Source organism: Mus musculus, chromosome 19 (assembly GCF_000001635.26).
Source record: "Mus musculus strain C57BL/6J chromosome 19, GRCm38.p6 C57BL/6J".
Classification (NCBI taxonomy): domain Eukaryota; kingdom Metazoa; phylum Chordata; class Mammalia; order Rodentia; family Muridae; genus Mus; species Mus musculus.
The window spans coordinates 25,607,943-25,625,055 of NC_000085.6; the positions used below are offsets into that span (position 1 = coordinate 25,607,943).

Consider the following 17,113-nt stretch of genomic DNA (forward strand, 5'->3'; position numbering starts at 1 on the left):
TTCATCCCCGCATGGGCTTTTCTTCTCTGAACTAACTGCTAACACGTTATAGTCACCTTGAAATTTCCTCTGCTATTTTCCAATTAAAAGCTTAATAGCCCTGGAAACGGAGTTCATGTGGTGAAGTTTACCATAGCCCCTTGTTCTGAAAGGCTTTCTGCTGGGATCCCATTATGTGCTTGAATAAACCCTTTCTGCAAACAGAAATGGGACTCGGGGTTGTCAGGTGTTGGGTTACAATAGACTTTGAGGCAGGGGACATTTTACCAACATAAATACAAACCTGTCCCTATAGGGAGATGTTGTCAAATACTGGGATATGGAAAACATTCCCATCAAATATGAGAAAAGGATTACCGCGCTATATCAAATGAGTATTTAGATCTCGGCCCTCGATGTGCACTGGAGTGAAACGGGGCCCAGTACCAAATAATACCAGAGTGTGTGAGTGGCACTGGGATAGGGTGGCTAGGTGACCCAGGAAGGAAAGGGGATTGCTTTGAGAATGAAAATGTCCCCTAAAAACCTGGTGCAGAACTCTGCTGCTCTCTTTCCCCAGAGAAACTAGTTACTCTTATTTTCCTGATCTGTTTCCCTGACCATTTAAAGAGAAATTCAGCTTCGATAAAAGTCCGTGGTCCTCGTCTTTCTTAGACGCACAGATTTCAGATTGAAACAGTACAAGTTCCCAGATTCGTGCCATTCGCAGAGCATAAAAAGTGATTTCTGTACCTTTCCCCCCTGTTTCGGGGCCCAAAGATCAACGCGTGACCCTTGTGCCCCGTCTCCACAATTTACAAAAGTCCTACTAGTTGTAGAGTTAGAAACTTGTTTTTCTGACCAAGGGTGGAAAGAGGCCAGGTTAGAAGGGTGGGGGGAAAAGGGCAAAAGCCAGGGGTACTGGTTCCGTGCAGTTTTGGGGAAATTATCTTGGAGATAGCATTCGTGTGCAAGGGGTTCCTTTCCAGTCCCAGCAGGTCAGCCCGGAACAACTATCAACTCCTCCACGCACCTGAAACCCGAGTAGCTAAGGGCATCGAGGGGGAAAAAAGGTACAAAGCTACATTTATATTCCGCGTTCAAAGCTCTCTCCCGGTTCCAAATCACTCTTCTGGGCAGAGAGCTTGCTGCTTGAACCTCGGACGACACAGTCCTAGAATTCACAGCAAACTCAAGATTGCCAGCGATGCTCTCTTCCTTGGCTGGCGGTAGGGCTGGGCACTGGAAAGCGACCTCCAGAAAGAGACTATGGTCTCTGTGCAGTTCAGGAGTCAGGTACCGCAGCAGACCCGTTTACGTTAACTTTCACCCACACAGTAAGAAGCGGAGCGCACGTTCCCAGGGGCCGCTAAAAGACCGTCCGGGACTTCCGTTGGCTCCTTCCCACTGAGTTGTTAAAGCGGTCCTGAGCCTACTTTATGCCTTGATTTTTGTTCGGTTGTTTTCTTGGTTGAGTGAAAAAAGGCAGCCTTCTCTACACGTACGTAGTAATACTCGACATTGGACAAACCAATACTGAAAACAAGCAAAGAGTATAAACGAAATTTATGCTGTAAAAAAAAAAGGCTTATGCAGTCTAAGGTTATACAGGAGACTCTTCATCGTCACGCAAAGATTGTTACGAGTAGGGTCTATTCCTTATTCTTAAGTAAAACACAGCGTCTGTGGGGATTTGAACTGGGCAATTCCGGACCTTGGCTGATTCAGTGGCCTTTGCGTGAACAAAATACCAGGTAACTTTGGGGCCACTAATGTGTCTTCTCCCTACACCCTCGGAAAGTTTAAACAGTGCTTAAGAAAAACATCCAAGAGAGCACTTGGCAGTCCAAGGCAGAGAGGTCATTCAAGGCAGAGATTGTTTATTTTAAAGACAAGAGGAGGTTAAGTAGAAAATTGAAGTTACCCTATAAAACGAGTTGTCTTCCTGAAGCCTGACAGATTAAAAAAAAAAATACTCATTTTTCTTCTGTAGCAATGAAAAAGAAACTAGATTGCAAAACCAAGCGAAGAATTCCCGAATCACTACTACCCCTCTTTTGATTCCTCTTGCCAGGTGGAGACTTTCCGGTTCTTGAAACCCGGTTCTCCCGGGGCCGACCTGCGGAGTACCCTCAATTCCCTCGCAAGCTCCGAATGGCTGAGGCCAAGGGTGGGAAGGAAAGCGGTCTAGGGCTCAGTGCTTCGAGGCCAGTGCTGGAGCGACGTGAGAGGGTAGGGGAGAGGCCTGCCGGCTGGCTTACAAACACCCACCCCCCTCCCCATCGTCCCCCGCCCCACACCCGGTCCGCCCAGCGCTCCCGCGGTACCGCAGCGGCGCAGTCCCTCCCGGCTCAGGAAGGGGTAACAGAGCGCTTGGCAGAGGGGGCTGTGAGCGCCCCCGCCTGAGAGGCCAGGCTGCAGGTGGCGGGGAAGGTGAGGTGCAGGAACCCGAGGGGTGCCTGCCAGGGAGGAGGAAAGCGCGTGGGGAGCGCAAGGAGGCTGGGACCCCGATTGGGGGGGGGGTGGCGGCGGGAGGGAGGAGGGACTGGGGGGGGAGGGTGGCGGAGGAGGTGCTGGGTCCAGTCTGCGAGGAAGGGACCAGGGAAGGAAGTGGCTCAGACCGTAATCAGAGCTCTCCCCGGCTCCTTGCAGCTGCTGGAGAGCCTCAGCGTGGGAGGACCTGCGGGTGGAGCCTGCGCCCCGAGAGCGGCGGGCAGAGAGGCGGCACGCGTGGGTACCGGCGGGCTGCGAGCGCCATCGGAGCCGGGGAGACTGCTGCCGTAGCTCCGGCCGCCGCGGACCTTCCGGGGCCTCCCGAGAGCGGGCCTCCGAGCTCTGTGCTCCAGCTCCCGCCGCCGGCCGGGGGGAGCCCTGGGCATGAACGGCTACGGCTCCCCCTACCTGTACATGGGCGGCCCGGTGTCGCAGCCGCCGCGGGCGCCCTTGCAGCGCACGCCCAAGTGCGCGCGCTGCCGGAACCACGGGGTGCTGTCCTGGCTCAAGGGCCACAAGCGCTACTGTCGCTTCAAGGACTGCACCTGCGAGAAGTGCATCCTGATCATCGAGCGGCAGCGGGTGATGGCGGCGCAGGTGGCGCTGCGCAGGCAGCAGGCCAACGAGAGCCTGGAGAGCCTCATCCCGGACTCGCTGCGGGCTCTGCCAGGGCCCCCGCCGCCGGGGGACGCTGCGGCCACCGCCGCTACCGCCTCGCAGTCGTCGCCAGCCTCCCAAGCGTCCCAGCCGCCCGCGCCGCCTCGTCCCACCGCGGAGTTGGCCGCGGCCGCCGCGCTGCGCTGGGTCGCGGAGCCCCAGCCCGGGACGCTGCCAGCGCAGCTTGCTAAACCAGGTGAGAGCGTCTGCGGCGCTGGGGTCGCGCTCCGAATGAGGGAGCTTCGAGGGCTCTTCGGGATCGTGGGGGAAGGCCGAAGACAAGTTTGTGGGAAGTGGACCTGGTTGGACCTGCCCCACCCCCACCAGGCACCGGTTCTTACTCTCCCGGAAAGGGGGTCTCGAGAGTCTGAAGCCGATGGAACCCAGGAGCCCGCCAGAGGGGCCAACCAGATCGCCTGGCTGTGTCCCTATCGTCAGAGGCTTTCCCCGGGTTGAAAGGGAACATAGCAGGTCAATTTTAAAAATAAAATGATGTCTTGGGGAAGACCGACTTTAAACACACCACAATGAGGAGGGTTATCCGGGCTGCGGGTTTTAGACGGGTGGGGGCTCTCACTTGGAGCGAGGGGGTAAGTAGGTGCTGGCTAGCAGTCAGGGCCCAGTGCTTTGCTGTTTCTAGGTGATTCTTGGCTTGGTCCGGAACAGGCGTTTTGTCTCTTACTTAAAGGAACTAGGAGTCGTTTTGTTTTTTTTAGCCAGGCTAAGAGGCCTCAAGACTTAGAATTTGAAAAAAAAAAAAAAAAAAAAGGCGCCTTTTAAGAACTCTAAGGAAAAGGCTCCAAAGTGAAGCTACTTAACTCTCTTTTGCTGAACTACTTCTTTGGTCCTTTATTGCCATTTCCCGGGCTGCTGTGGTGTGAAGAAATTAAAACCAAAACTTGGCCTACAGTGGAGAAAACCTAGCAAGTGCCTTTCCAGGATTTTGCGGGGTTGGCCTGGCCTGAAATAATGAGGGGCTTTCTGGCCATCTAGCTTCCCGCTGTTCAGATATGCTCTGATTTTGGGGATGGGTTAACAGGGTTCTGAGCCCTGACAGTGGGCAGACCCCGGTTTCTACTTAGTTCTCTCTTTCTGGCTCTTTCCTGAGTCCCTGAGTCCGGCTGCCCCTATTTTAAGCCTCTTCCTCTCTTTCCTCCGAGGAACCTCTAGCTTTACTCCTGGCCGCTCGCAGCCTCCTGGCAACCGGAATTCAATGGAGTTTGGTGTTTCCCCTTCACTGGGTAAACGTACAAAGGAGACAGGCCCATCTCCTTCGGAATGGGGTGTACTGGAATTAGGAGTGAAAGGTCCGTAGTTTTTCTGGTAGCTAGAGCCTCTGTCTCTACTTTCTCAGCTGCTCAATGACAGCTCTTGCTCTTCTTCAGAGAACCCCAGAGCACTGTGCTGAACTGGGGGTCTGGGGGGGCTACTCACTGTTGGTGTGTGGTGAGGTGGTAGGTAGCTTGGCCAGTTTGTCCTACCTTCTGGCTCAATTGTGCCCGGTAGGCCTGAAGTTCAGAAAGCAGTTTGCTGGCTGGGTTTTGTGGCTATTTAACAAGGAACATATAAGCATGTCTCAGAAGCACCGCCCCACGACCCTCATCTTATATTTGTGGATTTGACAGTAGAGAAACTAGAGCCTATTGTGGGAGGAGGGCTTGTCCTGAGAACAAGAAGGGGTGTTTGGTCTTAGTCCCAGAATTCCATGCTACCCACTTTTAATTTTCCGTTCCTGGTTTTCCTGGCTCTGGGAGTCCCCTGGACTAGAGAAGAAGAGGTCGAGTTAAAAATTCAACTTGCTATTTTACAGTGCCCAGCTGCCTATCAGCAGCTCTTAAAGAGCACTAACCTTGAGTTCTGTGGTCTCTGTCCAAGAGGGGACTCCTTTAGCATCGCGTGGTTCTCAACGGGTTGTCCTTCTCCATAGCCAAAATGTATAAAGAGCCAACAAAACCCAAAGCAAGGAGAAAAGGGGGTGGATGAGGGCATTGAGGAGGCCAAGTTGAGGCAGGAGGGCCCAAGCCTTAGGAGAATTAAAAGGGGCAAAGAATTTCAAGGGTGCTAACCAGGCACGGTGCAGGATTTCTCTCCTTCTATGTTCACGAGCTACTCAGAAGTAGCCTGAGCCTTCCAAATTGAGAACAAGTAATTGAGAGAGAGGGGGAAAAAACAAGAAGAGGAGGAGGAGGGGAAGGAGGAGGAAGGAGGGGAGGAGGAAGAAGAAGAGGAGGAGGAGGAGACAGCCTGCTGGAGACTGAGCTGTGTGGGACCAGGGGTTCAGTTTCCAGCTGGTCACACCACATACCTTGCACATTCGCCAACCAACTTTTGTTTTCGTTTATCAATTGCGTTCCTTTAAGGAAAAAAACAAACAAAAAACCCAAAAACACTTGGCTTGAGAGAGAGTTCTAAAAACAAGCTGATTTACAGTTTTTCAGCCAGGAACACAAATAAGATTCCTCTCTGCAGCATGTGTTTTGAAAAGCAACTCCGTTGGGAGGGGGGCAGCCAAGTTAAAAACTCCTGGTTGAGACTGCCTGTTGCTGCCTTGCTGTGCGGTTTTTTGTGATGTGTTTGTATGTGGGGCTTCATCATCTTTAGACGCTTATAGAAGTTAGTATTGCTTCCTGTAGAAGTTAGTCCATTCCTCCCAGAGAGGAAGTGTGACCCCATTGGGGTGGAAGGGCCATGACCAGTGCTCAGCAGCAGTCTCTGAGTCTAGAAACTGCTAGCAGACCATTTAGGTCTGCTCCTTTGTTACATTAGGGTTTGCAAGTCGGCTTGGCTTGTTTGTCACATTGGGTTTTGCAAGTCGGCTTGGCTTGTTTGCAGGCAGAGGGGCCTCCCACACATCGCTGTGTTCTTGAAGACCGGTGCCGGTGGAGCACCAGCAGGCGGAGGGAATCTGTTTCTTCTCCGAATATTTGAGGGAAGCACAGGCCTTAAGAAGGATGTTGGCTAGGCATCATGGGAGAAAGCCCATGTAGTTCAGGGAAGAGACATGAACACCAGTTTTCTAACTGGAGGGAATCTTTTCCTAAGCTCTCTTTCAGATGTCTTAAAGGAATGTTTGAGCATTGTTTTCAACGTGAGTTTAAGAAGATTCTACTGGCTGTTTCAACTAGGGATTGAAAAAAATTTTTATTACAGCCTTCTTCTGCCAGTCATCTCTGATGTAATTAAATGAGATTTCGATTGCGCTCCAATTTCTAAGTTACCCTTTGCTATAGATACTATGCAGCCCCACGTATTCTGCTCTTACCTTTGTGTCACCTCCCCTACCCTCCCCCCCCCCGCCCCTCCCCATGAAAACAGCTCAGGGAGTCTTAACCTTTTGCAGCTGTGTGAGCTTCTGACTTGGGAGTCTTAATCAAACCAGGGGCTCTGGATCTGAGGGAAGTTAAGGGTCATGGCCAAGGCGGGAAGCTAAGCCACATTTGCTACCTTACCGCAAACTTTCCCTCTAGAGGACGGACTTGGGTGGCCATAGGCCCGGGTCCCTGGGAAGGAAAGATCAGTGGCTGTGGAATCTTCCTTGGTGTGTATCTGCCATATGGCAGATATACCGTGTGTGTGTGTGTGTGTGTGTGTGTGTGTGTGTGTGTGTGAGATAGCACATAAATATATAGATTCCACATGTACACCATATATATATATGTAAAATAAATACACTTGAGTTTAATTTAATAGAATTGAATTTAAATAGCTGATATATATATGTGGGTATATTATATATGTTTGTATGTATAATTTAAATGCTCTTAAAGGACATTTGGTTGGAGACTGAAGAGGAGGATTGGATAGGAGAGTAAGATGGCCTTTAATTCTGAGAGAGGCAGACAAGGCAGAGAGAGAGGGAGAGGGAGAGGGAGGAAGAGAGAGAGGGAGAGGGAGGGGGTAGAGGGAGAGGGAGAGGGAAAGGGAGAGGAGAGGGAGAGGTCGATGGATTTCAGAAAGCTGACTTTATTTTGCCTCCTGCTGAAGCCCCTTCGTGACTGCTCTGGGCTGCCAGCTCCAGCGTGGTTTAGATTGCCCAGTCTGCTTCCTTCATTTTAATTCTTTTCCCTTTCCCTTTTAATTCTCCAAAGAGACATACTCAGGTATTTGCATTGAGGGTTCCTGTGTACAGGATTGTACACCCAGGGCAAGGAAGGAGCTGGGAACAATTACAAGTCACCTGGAGTGTCTACCTGTGAATTGAGAAAACAAAAAAAAAAAAAAAAAAACAAACACATCTGGCTTTGAGATGGCTTGATCTGAAGCCAGGGGCTTTAGGCAAAGCCAGATAGGAAGAAATGCCAGGACAGCAAGACTGCCACTTGGAACCTCTTATTCAGATCTGACTTTGGGAGCAAAGAATCCAGTCTTTTCCTTGCTAGATTTGTTGGGTAGGTCAGTTGCAGTGACTTGGGGGAATGCCTGACTGACCAGGCACAGGAGGCTGGGCTCTCTGGTGGCCCCAGCCCCGGATGGTGTGGCAGGAAGCCCAGGAGTGGCTTATGCTGACAGCATGCTGGCTTCTCTGGGTACTGAAGGTTGTCTGCTTGCCCCTGGTCACTGTTCCTCCCTCACCTAAGCAAGTCTCCCTGAGCCCTTCCTTCCCAGCCCCTCTGGCCTCAGCTCCTTGCCTGCTTCCTCCTCATCCCACCTACCCTGAGGGGCATTGGAATGTTCCTGTCTGTCTGGTGGAGCCAAGGACTAAGGTTAAAGGAAAAAGAGTCCTCCCAGAGGAACTGGAGTCTGTTGCCAGGCAGAGAACCCCCAGCCTGCTCCAGGCCTTATAAATCTGAGGGATGACGGTGCTCTCTCCACTTACAACAACTTTTCCTCTCCCTGATGGATGAACTCTCGGGTTTAAAAGATTACAGTAATCACAGGAGGACAGTGTAAATCGAATCTGATAGCAATAACTTTTGGAGAAGGTCAGGCTCAAGTGAAACGTTACCAAGCAACAGGCGTTTTGTTTGCAAAATACAATCAAAGAGCATCGATGAGGAATTCTTTGCTGCGGCAAGTCAGCACTTTCTGTTAACAGCTTTACAGAGAGAAGGGGGGGTAAATCTTCATAAATCAAAGTCCCTGCAGGACTTGGAACCTTTTCTGGAACTGTTGCTGTTTCTTCCTGACTGGGAAGAAGAGTGCCTGGTGAAAACCCATTTGCCTGCCTGCCTGCCTTCTTCTTCTTCTCTCTCTCTCTTTTTTTAACTCCATGATGGCTTTCTTCCTTTCTTTCCCTGTCTAACCTGTTACAGCCCCCACCCCCTCTAGCCATTAACCATTCAGGTCTTTGGAGTCGCTAGTTCTAATCCAGTGTAGTTTCGATTACATGGTAGGCCTTCGGACATCAAAAGACCACCACTTGGCCATACACATGTTCTGCATCACACACAGCATCGTAGCTGTCCCCTGGCTTCATCAACATACTCTTCTTTTCTGGGAAGGAAAAAAAAAAAAAAAACCATGAAGGTAGAGAGGTGGGTGACGGTTTCCATGTTGTTTTATGGCTAAACAGATTTTACAAAGTACAGCTGCCTTTCAAATAATAGAACATTATGAGAACTCAGAACATTCGTCCGTTCTGGACTCTCTGCTCTCTTATTACAGTTACTAGTCAGACTTGAATTTCAGGCTGACATCAATGTCCTACTGTTTTGCACCACAGGAGTATTGCTTTATTAGCTCAGTGTCTTCATGTGTGAATAATATTCCCTTCCGTGTGAAGATACCATAGTCTGCCCTGCTTCTGGCTTCTGCGTTAAACTTGCTGTGTAGCATCCTAAAATGCAACCAACTGATCAGATACTTTAGATTTTTGCAAAAGATTAGCTATCTTGTAAGCCCCAGTGTCGAAGGCAATGCTGTGGTCGCCTGTGTATAATCTTACCTAGCCCAGTACCTTGGGATGTAGGGGATTTAAGGGGATTTGTTAAGTAGAGGGATAAGCAAGCAGCCAGCTGCAGGTAGGTGAGGAGATTTCTCAACCTTCTCAAAGCTTCTAGTTTCTCTCTTAGCAACTGATCATGCTGATTTTTTTTTGTAAGACACATGAAGTCTTATAAACTATACTTCCTTAAGCCCACCAGCCCTTTCTAAGCAATGTCCTTACAAAATCTTGGCTTTATAGAATCTCAGACTTAGGGTCTTGCTGTCAGCCTCTTGAGTGTTAGGATTACAAGTGTGCACTACCAAGCCAAGTTAAGGAGATACCCTAAGCCCTTTATACAGCGTGAAACCATTGCTGGTCATTTACAAAGCAAAACATTGAGTATTTTCATGCACACACAGGTACAATACAGTGTTAAACCATTGCTGGTCATTTACAAAGCAAAACATTGAGTATTTTCATGCACACACAGGTACAAGCGCGCATGCACACACACACACACACACACACACACACACACACACACACACACACACAATTTTAGAACAAGATTTGTTAATGTCACCACTTTCTTCAAATTTCTTCTCACTCAGTCAGTTTTTAGCAATTCCTCACTCCTAGTGTGAGATCAATAGAAAGTATGAGAACCCCCCACTTTGTTTAAACGTTTGACTCCGGAAGCCCCCACGGGACTCCTCCTACCATTGCTATTTATTGGCATGGAGACCCATCCAGAGATCCACCTCCCAAATATTTCAGAAACATTTCTATCTGCATGGCGTGCTTCGGGGAGGGAAGAGTCTGTGATACATGAATTATGAGACTCGGTCAGTGCTTGTGTCTTGTTCTAGGTGTTAGGTGGGTTTAGGTTTTGTGCACTCATTGGATAGAGTCTCTAACACCAGTGACAGCGAAGTCAGAGCACTCTTCCATTTCTTAAAAAGTTGTATATATGAAGAAATTCACAGAAAGATTGTTCAAATTGTAATTTTTAGACCGGAAGCTACTTTCATGTGTTTATTTAATTTATTTTAGCAAAAAAGAAGGTATAGTTGTCATCTCACGGCATATGTGCTTAGAAGGAGGTGGCATTGTTTTTCAAAGAAAACGTGTCCTTAACTCGGCTCTCATAAACCTAAAGCAGAGTTTGTTTCAGGGTTGGAATGTGAGCGTTTCTGCTTCATGGGCTCTGAAGTGAGAGCTCGAATGTTTGATAATATTTTTTTTAAAAGGTTTGGCTTTTTTTGCCTCTTGTAATGCTAAAAAGCATGTCCTCGCTTGTATTAACTGGCCTGTCATGACAGACATATAGTGTCATGGTTTCATCTACTTTGGGCTGGTTGGTTTTGCCTTCCTGTACTGAATGCAGAGTTAAAACGGTCAATTGAGATAGCCTTCCACTCCTTATGTTCCGATTAGAGTCTCTGTTTCAATAAGGCGAAGGTTCTGGGAATATTCTTGTTCCGTTTTCTCAGCTGACGGTCCACGGTTCTGTATCCAGAAAGGCTTTGTGCCTTACACCAACTGGAATGATTTGTACAGTTCATTTAGGAGAGGAAACCCTGGGACTGTAAAGGAATACCTATTATTAAATTATCCGTTACCACTGGGCTCAACTCTTAGCCTCGGTAATTACTTGTGAAAGTCTGTGTTTATAGCAGCTTGCAATGGCTTTAGTTTAGGGACAATAATAGACATCAGAGCGCCCCCCCCCCCCAAATTGCAGGGATTGTCAATTCTGCTTCTCAGAAATTATTCTTTTGGGCAAGGAGTTTGCCTTGGAGCAGGTTTTGAGGCCCACCGTCCTTGGCTCTGTTTTGAAATCCAGCACCCTTGGGTGCTGGTGGGCATCGTGCATGCATGCATACATTCATTTCTCAAATGTGTGTGCCCTCTGGTATGTGAACCTGCTTCTCTCATTGGCCGGTGCCTCCCCCTGTCCTTCTCAGCATAAGCATTGCTGAGCTCAGTTGATTACAAAGCCCTTGATTCATGCATTTGTTCCTAGGACATCCTGCCAGCTTCTCTCACATTTGGCCATAGCCTCCACAGTGAGATTGGGATGCTGAGCAGCCCAGAAATCTTTGAAGAGTGGGGATGACTCAGCATAGTGCTCCTCCTCCTCCTCCTCCTCCTCCTTCACTGCTCAAATACCCCAAAGTGCACAGTACACTGGCATGTCTCAGGGGCAAAGGACAACACAAAGAGGGGATAATGGCTTCGTCACCATTTGTCCTTTGAGGCCTTTCAATGACCAGAACAAGCTGGCAGCCAGGAAAGACTGCATGAGGCGTGTTCTGCAGAACTTGGAAAATAGATACAAAGGTAGAATTGTATCCTGTCCGACTTAAAAGCCTGCCTCCCAGTGTCTGTTGCTGCCTTGAGGAAGAAAATACATTTTTATGAGATAGGTTTGTTTGAGTAGCTAGAGCATCAAATCTCAGTGTCCCTCACTGCCCTTCTGGTCCAGGGGTCACCTGGAGCCTGAAGTCGGCTGTGTAAGACTGAAGTGCGCCGATGAAGCTGTTTTGCTGAAGAAGTCTTCAGTGTGTGAATTCACCCAAGGCATGTGAAATGTTACCTTTTAAGACACAAAGCTATTTTATTTTATTTTTATTTTTAGCTGCTTTCTGTTAAGGATAGCAAAGTTGAGAGCTTTCCAGGTGTGTAGATGTGCCTCTTATTCTCAAAGACAAGGTCATTTCTCTAGCAGAAGCAAAACCAACAGCAAACAAAACCAAACCTTACCAGCTCAAGCAGGCTGCCGTGATACTGTGCCCTATTTTCTTGTTTTATGGTAAAATATAGGTGGCGGATTTTTACCATTTTAAGGTGGACATCTTGGTGACACTAAAGACGTTTTTGTTGCTTTAAAACACCACTATCCATCCAGAACTTTTTCATTATCCTTGATTGAAACCTCATGTTCATTAAAGAGCAACTCCCGTCTCCCCTCCCCTAGAACTACCTCCCTACAGTCTCTGTACGTTATCCATTCTAAGCATCCCATAGAAGCCACATGACTTCTTTTGTGGCCAGCTTATTTTAGGTAGAGTACCCTTAAAGTTCTCCTCTGTAGCAGATGTCAGAATTTCATTCCCTTTCGAGTCTGGATAATATTCTGTTTACCCCTTCACTCATTGATGAACTGTGTAGGTTGCTCCACCCTTGGGATCTCTCTCTGTGAATGATGTATTTGATGCCCCCAAACTATGCCTGGTCATGCGTGCTTTCTCTCCAGCACATGTATCTATTTCCTCAAGATAATAACTTCTATGAGCTTATGCTTCCTGCTGCCTTCCGTCTTTTTTTTTTTTTTAAATTCTGTATCCTTGTTTTGGCCTATTGTAAGGTCAATAAATGCTTGATGCTGATGATAGATAATAAAAGCTGAATTTAGGTGTCTAGAGATGTGAGCCATTTTAAACATTATATCAATATGTACATGGGGGACAGTATTGAACTTATTTCCCAATGCTCCATTGAACAGGGGTCAAAATGCAATTGTGTGCTCACTTCAGAGCTAACACACTGTCACTGTCTACCCTTCTCGAGGTTTTGGCAATAGAGTTATCTATGGGGTCGTGCGTCAGGGCAATAATATACATGAATGCAGGCTGCTTAGAATATAAGTCTGCATGAGCCTTGTTTGGTTGGGTCTGTCTTGTTCGTCAAGGGCAGGGGATTTAAGCAGTTCAATGATTGGAAGGTAAAAGCTGGACCTGTTGTCCTGGGAAGCAGGAGGAGAGAAGATGCTACGTTGGTCTTGTAAAAGGAGGTCTTTGGTGAATCCCAGAGTGGCCATTGGGAGCAAAGGGGGGATTCATTGGGTAGACTACAAATGAACCCCAACAATAGAAACCTAGTTTCTACTAAAGAGCAGTGCAATGGAAGTAGCAGTTTGGGATGACTCTGAGTTTGTATTAGACATGGTTGAAAGCTGCATGTTTTGTTATAATCTGAGAATGCTTTAAAACACTTACGTTTGGCTGCAGGCTTTTGTTGGCTTATCTGGTGCTTAAGACCCGTGTGGTGTTAAAGAAATGAACCTCAATGGGCCTTTGTTAAAAGCTTTGAAAGTAAACAACAACAGGTAGGAGGGGGTGCCTTCTGGAAGCTGCTTTGATGAAAGTTCACCTCTGGCTATCTGCACACAAGCAGGTTTGCCCACAGAGAGGCCCACAATGAGGCTATTCAGGCCAGAAGAGAAGACGTAGATCCACAGTCGCTCACAACCTGACAACTGCCTCATTGGGACTGGTTTTGTTTTCTTTTTTTCTTCCTTCCTTCCTTCCTTCCTTCCTTCCTTCCTTCCTTCCTTTTTTTTCTTCCTTTCTTTTTCCTTCAGATCCGTTACTCTAAGCAGCCACTACTGGCACATTTTTTTTAAAGGATAAAAAATCTCTGCATGTAGTTTCCTAGTAAGACAAAATCTGTTCCTTTATTTACAGTGAAACCCAGAGCCCCCTTGCCCACTCCTTCTGACTATTTAGTACTGCATCGCTCACCTCTTTGGTAACATCCGAGGTTAAAATGTCACATTGGCAGCTGGTCTGTTTCAAAGCTAGTCTTGGCTGTATTAAGAAAATTCTTAGTTATCCTTCCTCCTTCAAACATACTTTGAAGTTGCTGTAGATCCTTTCCATGGCACACCAGTTCACACAAAGGCACCCATCTACCTCTTCCCACATATGGTGGACAGTTCCCAAATCTTCCAGCCATTCCTTTCTCCTCCATCCGGAATTTGAACTGGCTCCTTGTATGGCCTTTGGTAAGGGCCAGGCAGCTGACTTTGCCTGGCCCTTCAGTGGCTTTTTACAAGTGATTTCAGGGGTTGTGTTTGTCTTTCACTTAGAAACTATGTCAATGAGTTATTGTACATGATAACCTGATTTAAAAACAAAAAACCCTGTCTGGATGACAAGCCCTATTTAGCATAAAACCAGGCCATGGAAAGCAGATGTGGTTATTAAAGTGATTATGGGATGGTTGCAGCAGGTGATCATGGCCAGAGCCCCTCCTGTGGCCATTTCCTGTGCCCTGGTCAGAGTCTCACAGCCCTGCATGTGGGTAGCCATTCTGTTTTTAAGGCACGCTTCCTCTCCTACAGCATTCTGAGAAAACATTGATTGCACCATCTTTGTTTACTGACCCCAGTCCCTGACTCCCTTTGCCAATGACTTTTGATTTCTTCTTTAAAGGCTGGCAGTGTGTTATGACCCATTGAGCCAAACTCCCTCATCCCAGAAGGCTTGACTCTGAGCACATCAGGAAGGGGTTAACCCAACTGTTCTCTTGCCTTTCAGATCTGACAGAAGAGAGAGTTGGGGACAGCAGTTCCACGGACAACACTGCGGAGGCCTTCAGTGACAAAGACACCGATCAGAGGAGCTCCCCAGATGTTGTCAAAAGCAAGAACTGCTTCACTCCGGAGAGCCCCGAGATCGTGTCCGTGGATGAAGGTGGGTACGCCGTGCAGAAAAACGGGGGCAACCCCGAGAGCTGCCCCGACAGCCCCAAGTACCACGCTGAGCAGAGCCACCTCCTGATCGAGGGCCCATCGGGGACCGTCTCTCTGCCCTTCAGCTTGAAAGCCAACCGGCCACCCCTGGAAGTGTTGAAGAAAATCTTTCCCAACCAGAAGCCCACTGTCCTGGAGCTCATCTTGAAAGGTTGCGGGGGCGACCTGGTCAGTGCCGTGGAGGTCCTGCTGTCCAGTCGCTCCTCCGCGGCTGGGGCGGAGCGGACGGCCGAAGAGAGCCTGGTGCTGCCCTCTAGCGGCCATATCTTTGAACACACGCTGGGCTCCTACCCTATCTCTTCCTCCAAGTGGTCCGTGGGCTCTGCCTTCCGTGTCCCTGACACCTTACGCTTTTCCGCAGACTCCAGCAACGTGGTCCCCAACCCCTTGGCCGTGCCCCTGCAGCATCCTTTCCCCCAGCCACCTCGGTACCCGCTGATGCTGAGGAATACTTTGGCCAGAAACCAGTCGAGCCCCTTTTTACCCAATGACGTCACCCTGTGGAACACCATGACGCTGCAGCAGCAGTACCAGCTGAGGTCCCAGTATGTCAGTCCATTTCCCAGTAACTCCACTAGCGTCTTCCGGAGCTCGCCCGTGCTCTCCTCCCGCACCACCGAGGACCCTCGGATCTCCATCCCTGACGACGGTTGTCCAATCGTGACAAAGCAGTCCATCTACACAGAGGATGACTATGACGAGAGGTCTGACTCCTCGGATTCTAGAATACTCAACACGTCATCGTAAAATGTACCTATGGGTGTTGCCAGGTGACATTTTATGTGTGTTGGAACCCTGGACGTCCCCCCTCCCCTTTCAGGAGAGTCCACTAATACTGTATACTCTTGCCTCCTGTTTGACAAAGTGACTGTGCTTGATAGTCTATACATTAGCAATAAAAACATAACTTATTTAATTCCCTGCACTCCACTGGAAAATGCCAAATAGCTCTGCTCTGTGGATTTAGTGCTGAATGCTGTAAATGAGTTTAAAGCTGAGGACGCCCGGGAAGGCCGGGCCAGTGTGTGGGGGGGTGCTAGTTGAGGGGGGTCAGCTTTACTCCCTAAATTCAACCCGGAATGTTCAGTGGCATAGTACACTTGAATGCCATTTTGTAAAAGAGAATTCCTCAGGACACTGGAAACCTTAGGGAGTGGTTCGATTGCCAACCGACTATGAGCAGGGACGTTATCTGACTGCACTCAGACTAGAGCGGACTGAGCAGGCAGGCTCTTGTTTAAGCTCGGGCCGTTTTCAGAGACAAACTTCATTAAGAATCATCCTTTTCACATGGCTGAATGGAAACACGTGTTATGTCAACCTAAAACCAATCCCAGCTGTGAACTGCATGAGGCGTATCGCGAAGCGAACACAAGATTAAGCTTTGTCAGGTTAATGTAGCATGCTAAGTAAGAACTCTAGAAAAAAATAAACTAAGGACGCGATCTTGGTTGATGTCTTTTCTGCTTCCGGAAGGAAGGTCTCCAAACACAGAGCCTCCCTACTAATGCATGAGTCCGAAACCAAGACACTGTTCAATGGGGACATGTCGTAAACTGGGCATTCATTGCCTGTACTGGTGGGGCCGGGCAGGGGTTCAGCAGGTGTGGGTTCACTCCCTAGCACTCCAAACTGAACAGTTAACAGCAAAACACGGTAAAATGCTAAGACTTTACAGCTGAGTGAGAGAAAGGAGCGAGGTGTGTCCAGTCGAGACCTGACACCAAACCCACTGGGTACATGAAGTATGTGAACACCGTGGCTCCAGAAGTCCCTCAGCCTCACATTCAGAATGTAGGTGTGAGCCCCCCCCCCTTCAGGACTTCTCCCCTCTTCTCTGGGAAAGCGTTCTTGGGCTACCATAACTTACTATTCCTGTTCTTCAGCATGCCTGAGAGGTGGTGATGGCTGCTTAGGTCAGACAGTCATGCTATGAATCTAGAAGGGAGAGCGAATAGTCAAAGCACAAGGGCCTCTTCATGGGGCGATGCAGGGAGCACCCCCCACCACATGTATCAGCTTGGAGGAGCTCTTGAGTGATGTTCGAAAAGGGTCGCTGTTCATCCTGAGACTCCTTCAAGCCCAGAACGGCTCTGGGAGAAGGGCCTCATTCAAAAGAAGAATCTCATTTTAATTTCCACAGGGTGCCTCTGGAGTGAGCAGTCTTTGAGAGAGAAAGATTTCTTTGTTCATCACCCTCTTTGAGGTAATTTGTGAGTTCACTAGATTAGAGAATGGTTTTTCTCTCTCTCCCTTGGTTGCTTTTCTTCTCAGACCTGTACCGAGCGAAAACTCTAAGGTCTAAACTCTTGAACTGAGAATCCCAGTCTAACTTGACACAACAAGGTAAACCTCACTGTGTAAGCACACGAGTGCTTGCTCTAAGTCTAGTACCCACTGGGGTCATTTACTAGGTGGGTACACAGTTGGGTACACAGAAGCAGAAATGTCTGTTTCTGGAAACTTCACATTGGTAAAGGACCTGATAATAATATTACAAATATGTGGTCCCCGTTGTGCCCAGGGAAAAGAAGGTGCCGTGAAACCTTCAAGTTACTCCTGGTGTTTTCTGGTGAATA

General features: G+C 48.4%; 1 protein-coding gene across 2 annotated transcripts; it reads left to right on the forward strand.

Annotated features, from left to right (window-relative positions):
* Positions 1-2,303: 2,303 nt before the first annotated feature.
* On the forward strand, positions 2,304-15,979 carry Dmrt3 (doublesex and mab-3 related transcription factor 3). 2 transcript variants are annotated; one of them, XM_006527066.3, is made up of 3 exons: positions 2,304-2,412; positions 2,632-3,325; positions 14,320-15,979. In XM_006527066.3, the coding sequence occupies exons 2-3, from the start codon at positions 2,857-2,859 to the stop codon at positions 15,279-15,281; spliced, it is 1,431 nt and encodes a 476-aa protein (XP_006527129.1). In that variant the 5' UTR covers positions 2,304-2,412; positions 2,632-2,856; the 3' UTR covers positions 15,282-15,979. The 2 variants fall into 2 exon arrangements, with proteins under 2 accessions (XP_006527129.1, NP_796334.2); NM_177360.3 differs by lacking the exon at positions 2,304-2,412 and having other exon boundaries at positions 2,595-3,325.
* Positions 15,980-17,113: the final 1,134 nt, after the last annotated feature.